We start from the raw sequence: 7,201 nt of genomic DNA on the forward strand, positions 1-7,201 counted from the left end.
CTCTGCCTCCCCCACTCCTGTCACTCCTCGCCTCTGCCACCCCCACCCCTGTTCCTAGCCTGCCTTGTGCCACCTTGAGAGCAGCCACTGTTCTGTTTTCTGTCATTCTAGACTGAGGGTTCCTGCTGTAGAAGTTCACACAAACAGAGCCATGCTCTTTTGTGGATGGCTTCTTTCGCTTAGCACAATGTTCTTGTTATCTGTCCATGTCATTTTTAATGTCTGTATTACTTCCTTTTTTCTTTCCAGGATTTCTGTGATAGAAATAAAACCAAAGACAATTCTCTGGATCAGGACCAACAACATTCAGATGGTGAATTGATGCCAGAGAGTCAACCAAACCAGGTTCAAGACGAGTAAGAGGAATGCAAGTTATCTTTTTTTCAAACAGAATTGTTCTAAAATTAATTACATTTTAACTGTGGAATTATGTATAATGTGGGTATTTGCAAATAAGTACGTACAAGTGTGTGTGTGTGTGTGTGTGTGAGAGATGTTTTAAATAAAGATCATTAGATAACAATCTGTTAGTCATCAGAGAGTTACCTTACCAGTTAATGTTCTCTCTGCTGAGACACAATATCTGACAAGAAATGGCTTAAGCAGTATAAGGGAGAAAGGGCTTGTTTTGGCTCAGTTTAAGGAATATAGTCCATCACAGCAGGTGAGACCTGGTGGCTGAATCAGGGAGCAGCTGCTTACATTGTACCCACAGTTAAGCACCAGAGAGATGAACACAGTCCCCTTCTCCTGTTCCGTTTAATCTGGCCGTTACTTCTTCCTACTTCAGTTTACCCTAATCTAGATAATCCCTCACACGTGTGCCTTATACCCTAGATTTTTGGACAAAATGTAGACCAGGGCTGGCCTTAAACTCAGAGATCCATCTACCTCTGCCTCCCAAGAGGCAGAGATAAGACACAAAGGTAAATGCCACTATTCATATGACTTATCTCTTAGATCCTGCCAAGATGATAAACAATATTGACCATCACAGTGTCTATGTATAATCCTCTTTTAAGGGAACATTTATATCTTGGAATAATTAACTATTATATATAATATATCTATATTTTACATACATACATACACACACATATATACATACATATATACACACACATTATATATACACACACATATATACATACATATATACACACACATTATATATATGTATATATATATATATACATACACACACACACACACACACACACACACACATATATAAATGTTAAGCAACATCAGGGAGCAGAAAGAACAGCTTCAGGATAAGCTTCTGGAATCACTGCAAAGAAATTTCACACTTTGAGTCTGAACTCAAAGAAGGTAAGCAATTTATATGAGACACCATTCAACATGTTAATTAAAACAACAACAAAAATGCAAAAAACTCAGCCCCCAGCATCTGTTCCATTCCTACTATGGACAGGACAGCGAAGAAGTCATGGGTGGAACACTGTCTATCTCTCCATCTTTCTCTCTGATGAAATTCCCATTTTTCCTTTCTATGTGGAAAAAAAACAATACAAATTTTCTTCTCAAATACGTAGAAATAGAAATGTGAAGGTGCAAGTCATGTTAGCTCACTCTGTCAACTTTTTGACATACGTGACTCCAGACGTGCTTCTGTGCGCTTATACCTCTACATGCATCTATGCAGCAGCCAAATGTACACATGCAAAAGGTGAGCTCCTCTGAAGGACTCTAACGTGTTTCAACCCATGTTAGCTGATCCCTCCACTCGCCATTTCTATTATCTTGTTTACTATAGTCCTCTTTGTATAAAGTGTCTACGGAGTTCTAAGGGCCATTTCCCTTCTGAGATGGTTTGCCTCTTATGGGACTCTCTCCCTGCTCTATTTTGGGCATCCTGAATGTGTTTCATTTGGGGTCTTGTATTACTCTGTGGTCTTTGTGGCCTTATTCCCCTCTGGGTGCTAGTGTCTTACATGGGTGGCTTCTGAATTGGGGCTTGTCTGGTTCGGTTAGCTGGTGGCTGCTTCAGGTGATGAGGGTTCTATGTTTTCTGTAATTAGAAAGGAAAGCTTTGAGAATTGGTTGAGTTTTGATGCCTGTTGAATGAGTCTCACATTACTCTTAATGAGTGAGTGTCAGGACCAGGAAACCGAGTTCTCTTAGCCAGTATTCTATAGCTGTGAACTCTTATAAAGGAAAGTATTTGTGTCTGGCTTACAGTTTTAGAGGTTTAGTCAATTGTCATCATAGTGGAGAACATGGCAACACACAGGCAGAAGTGGTGCTGGAAAAGTACCTAAGAGTTCTCCATCTGAATTCACGGGGGGGGGGGGGGGGGGGGGGGGAGTGAGAGAGACACTGGGATTGTCTTGGGCTTTTGAAACCTCAAAGCCCATCCCCAGTGACACACCTCCTCCAACAAAACTATTCCTCCTAATCCTTCCAAATAGTGCCATTCCCGATGACTAAGCATTCAAATATATGAGCCCATGGGTGCTATTCTTATTCAAATCATCATGCCCGCCACACCCAAGAACCTTTCACCTCACAGAGCCCCATTTTCTTGATCGCTTCCAAGTGACTTATTTTCCTTCTAGAAGCATTTATTATGCTCACAGAGATGCTTGCTGCCATGTTCTTATCTTGCTTAGTTTTATTTAAACACTTCTTTGGTCCTTATTCTGTTCTTTATTTAAGATCTCCCAAATGATGGAGTCTGAGTATCCTTTATCAGAAATTTACTCAAAAAGAAAGAAAGAAAGAAAGAAAGAAAGAAAGAAGGAAAGAAAAAACCCACTACAAATCATTTAAATAAAATATATTAACCTAACTAAAACGGTTTCTAGTTCAAAAATGTATCTCTATCTGTCTTAACTATGTTTCATGTCATCCAAACACGTTAAATTAGTACATGTGCCTGTGAGTGTGTAATTGTGCATATACCCCCATGCTGTGTATAAAGAGGGGATATATTTCCTTTCCATGTCTGCATTTTTTCTTATTGGTCAATTTTCTTGGCTACTGTTCATTTTCTTCAGGTCTCTCTTGATTAAAAAAAAAGTCATCTTTTTCATATTTACCTTTAAAATTTGTAACAGATCCAAATTTTATTAGAACAATGTTTCCCTTCAACCTGCAACAGCCATATTAAGTCATTTCTACTCCAGCACCCTTTTAGACTTTAGACATTCTGTTTATCCATTCACTAATTTCATTTTTCATCTTTTACAAAGATTTGTGTGATGGAGACCTAAAGGTGCTGAAGGTGAAGATGAGTAATGTATTTAGTAGTTTGTGGTATGAATATGAGGTAAATGTGAATGACAGTCAGTGGAAGAGGAAACACTGAGCTTGAGGGTTGTGTCAGGTGGCAAGGAGCCTGGTGTCAAAGGTGGGCTCACACTTTAGTGGCCAGTTGCCTGGGATATGTGGGGTTGGCAGGGATTCTTGATCCCATTAATTTCCCAGTCGATCTCATTCTCTAAGTGAAGATCTGTGTTTGTCAGATTTCTACAGGCATGACAAAATACCTGAGATAAACACCTTAAAAGAAGGAAAAGTTATTTTGGCTTATGGTTTTAGAGCCCAGTCCATGGTCTCTGGCCCCTTCACCTTGGGACTTTGATGAGGAAGTTCGCAGTGAAGTACAACACCTTACTTCATAGTGGCTGAGCAGTGAAGAGAGAAAGGGCAGTCTTCATTAAAGGCGATGCTCCAGGATCTTCCAAGCAGTAACACTCCACGAGCTCCCAATAGCACTTCTAACCAGACCTCAGCCTACCACACTTAAGCTCTGGACACACAGATCTAAACCATGGCAGGATCCCACAATGTTTTATTCCCCCCATTATCCTTTCACTGAAAGACTTTCAGTCTAGAGGCTCAGGGCTGCAGGGATGGAACAGCCTCGATATTTCAGGAAGGTAAGTCAGAGATGTCACAGATGGACCTTCTGTGAACTCCTGGGTTGTCTTCCTGTGCCAGGGCAGCTCCTACGAGAACCTCTGGTCTTCAGCCAATGTTGTAGAGCTCGGTGTCACTCACTAACTGTAAATTCTCTAGACAGAGAAAGAAAGATGATATGGCTTGATCGAAGTCGAGAGGGTCCTGGATACTAATTCGGACCAAGATATTTAGAAAATTTTGCTTAGAAAGTGATGGAAAGCAGTGGCACAAATCCACAGGATATATGGGTGCATAAACTACTTTTCTTCTTGCTGGGACTAAATATCTAACGAAAGCCATCGTCATGGAGGCAAAGTGGTTCAGAGGGAAGGAGGTGCGTTTCATCATGGCAAGGAGTCATAGTAGCAGGAACAACTCCTGCCTGTGGAAGCAGAACACCACTTGCTCATATACTGGGAGGCCGAAGCAGAAAAAGGAATATTAGTGTTGTGCTGGCTTTTTTCCTTTTCGTCCTTCCTTCGGGAGTGTTTGATGGTGGTGCCCGCATCAGAGAGTACCTTTCTTGCTCAGTTGATGGTCTCTGGAAGCACCTTCACAGACAAGCTCCCAAAAGAGTGATGCCTCAGATGCTTCTTAGTCTATCAGGCTGATGTTAAAATTAAGTGTCATGAGACTGATGGGATGGTTCAGTGGTTAGAGAGTGTTTTCTGTCAAGCCCGATAGCCTGAGTTCTGTACCTGGAATCGTTGATTGTAGAAGGGCAGAAATGACTTTCACAAGTTGTCCTTTGGCCTCCATGCATGTATGGTGGCATGCATGAGTACATGTACTTGTACAAAGAAAAATTTAAAAACCAGCCATCCCTAATCCGTTTCTAGTCAACATGATGCCCACATGCACCACTTGAAATCATAATATTTTATCCTGGCTTCTATAGCCTCAAGCTGCTCTCAATGTGCAAAATGAGTTTAGTTCTTCTCTAGGAGTCCCCAAAGTCTTAACGGTTCTAGAACTGTTCGGAAGCCCAAGGTCAAAGTGTTCTCTGGGATTCAAGGAACTCAGTTAACCCATATAAAACAAAGAAGCTAGTTCAATGATTTCAGTAGACAGTGACGCAGGAAACATACTCATACTCATTCCTTAAGGGTGTGAATCAAGCACAGAAAAACAGGAGGACCAGATAAAGGCAAGTTAAGCCTATGGACTCCAAACCAAATCCTTAGGCTCCATGTGTGGCATCTGGCATTCTTGAGGAATTACCTAGGCTCCTGTGGCTTTAAGGGGGTAGCCCCATTTTTTGGTATCTCTACTACTCTGGGGTCTTCACTGCAATGCAAGCTGCACCTTCACAGTTTTGTGCACAGTGCACTCTGGAGCTTCTCACAGGCAGACAGACCAACCTTGGTGCACATCGCCTGCTCTCGCTGGCTTTCTGGATCCTTGGTATAAACCTTTATGCCTCTTTCATTCGTGCATCTTGCATGCCTGCCATGCCAGTACCGGACCAAACCAGCCTTATGTGGCTAACACCAAATTCTCCCACCATCTTGATATGTAACCTTGAGCCACAGTGCCTTCTCAGTCAAACCCAGCTGAAGATGAAAACACTTTCTTATTCAGCTGTTTTTCTGTGCGGCCTTGTCTTGAAGGTCTTGTCTTCTCAGGCATTCTCCTTTCAAGTGAGTTTGTATTAACATACCTAGGATTTCTGCTTGGCTGAGAACTTGTCCTCTAGGCACCTTTTGTAAGGTCCTTGTACAACATCCAAAGTTTCTCTTTAATGATGCTAATGTATTTAATCTCCATCTGCCTGGCCTTCAACTTTATCTGGCTTCCAATTTTCCCCCACTAAACAGAACATTCTGTTTGTAGCCTTACAACCAGGTTTACGTCATTCTTCAGCAAACTGCATTATTCAGTCTTTATGCTCCATGGCTCACTCTCACACAGTGAGTAATAGCCATGCCATGATCGGGATAGTGTGCTGTCCTGAGATTTCTTCTACTAAACTGACTATGCACTGTTAACTTCAGCCTCTGGCTGTGGTAATACATGATCAAACTCAATGTGGGAAGGAAAGAGCTTACCTCATCTTACAGCTTGAAGTACATCATCTAAGGAAGTCAGGACAGGAACTCATGGTACCTAATGGTAGGAACTGATGCAGAGGCCAGGGAGGCACTGCCTACGGTCAGCTGGGCCCTTAAAGAGCAACCTTGGTGCTTTCTTCCCTTTTCTCAAGGGAAGGTCTGTCTTCCCAAATGACTCTGGCTTTTGGCAAGGTGACATAAAATTAACCAGCACACCTGAAAAGATGAAACTTAGTGGAAAGTGTTTATACTGGCTCATGGTTTAGGGGGTTACAGCCCATCACAGACAGGAAGGGGTAATGGAAAGATAAGGCGTGGGAGGCATTTGGCGGCTGCTTGCTCTTGTCGTCACAGATCAGGAAGTAGAAATAGGAGAGTGCTGGCCTTCAGTGGCTCCCTTTCCCTACCTTTAGTTACCCCAGGGGATGCTCCTGACTCCATTAAAGGTCATTCCCGCCCCTCTTTCTAGTTAATCTTCTCTAAAAATATCCCCATAAACATACCTCTAAACATATACTTCACCAAAGTGTTTCTTAATACAATCTAGTTGGATACCACAATTAATCACCATAGTGGATGAGTGACTATTTTTATGCTGAAAAATTGCTAGAAAAATAAATGCAGTCCCATAGTGAAAAGCAGCAAGAATAGGAACTGGTATACAGTGAAAAATGGAGGTCTTACATAGAGAAGCTACCTGGGGACTGGATGGGAAGGGTAGATGATGTAAATGGGTTGAGTGGGAGGAACTGCCTTTATCTGTCCTTCACCACGTAATGCTGAAAGACACCACAGGCTTTTAGGGACTGGCTCTGTAAGCTCTCTGTGTTTGACCAAGCAAGGGGCGATAGCATGTTTCTGTCTCAGTCCGTCATACTGTCTGCAACGGTCTGAGGGCTGAGAATCTGATGTTGTTTAAGGCGAATTTATAACACAGGTCAGAAGTTCCCTAGAAAAACTTACGCCTCAAGTTGGAAACTCTGCCAATTTGGAAAGATCTGGTTTTAGTTACTGGTTTTTCTTACAGTCTGGCTGAAAGTGGGAAGAGTCTTGAAGGAGGCAAGAACGGATCAACCATATCCCTCCTGGCTGCAGAGGAGGAGATAAATCAGCTAAAAAAGCAGTAAGAAAAAAAACTCCTATAGAATTCTTACAGCTGCTACTGAGACATTGAGTTTGGCTTTTCAGTCATTTATTACGATATGAGAATCCCCCCCCCCCCC

At 42.1% G+C, this 7,201-nt stretch overlaps 1 protein-coding gene across 7 annotated transcripts in view; it reads left to right on the plus strand.

The window, feature by feature from the left end:
- The window catches only part of Spata18 (spermatogenesis associated 18), a 32,493-nt gene that overhangs the window by 10,296 nt on the left and 14,996 nt on the right, over positions 1-7,201 (plus strand). For all 7 annotated transcript variants that reach the window (XR_004110774.1, XR_004110773.1, XR_004110772.1 and 4 more), the window contains exons 4-5: positions 250-356; positions 7,006-7,101. Coding sequence is in view for 3 of the 7 variants with exons in the window: in XM_031342713.1 (XP_031198573.1) it covers positions 250-356; positions 7,006-7,101 (203 nt within the window). In the remaining 4 variants the exon portion in view is untranslated. The remainder of the gene's footprint in view (positions 1-249; positions 357-7,005; positions 7,102-7,201) is intronic.

This window comes from Mastomys coucha, unplaced genomic scaffold, assembly GCF_008632895.1.
Source record: "Mastomys coucha isolate ucsf_1 unplaced genomic scaffold, UCSF_Mcou_1 pScaffold22, whole genome shotgun sequence".
Taxonomy (NCBI): Eukaryota; Metazoa; Chordata; class Mammalia; order Rodentia; family Muridae; genus Mastomys; species Mastomys coucha.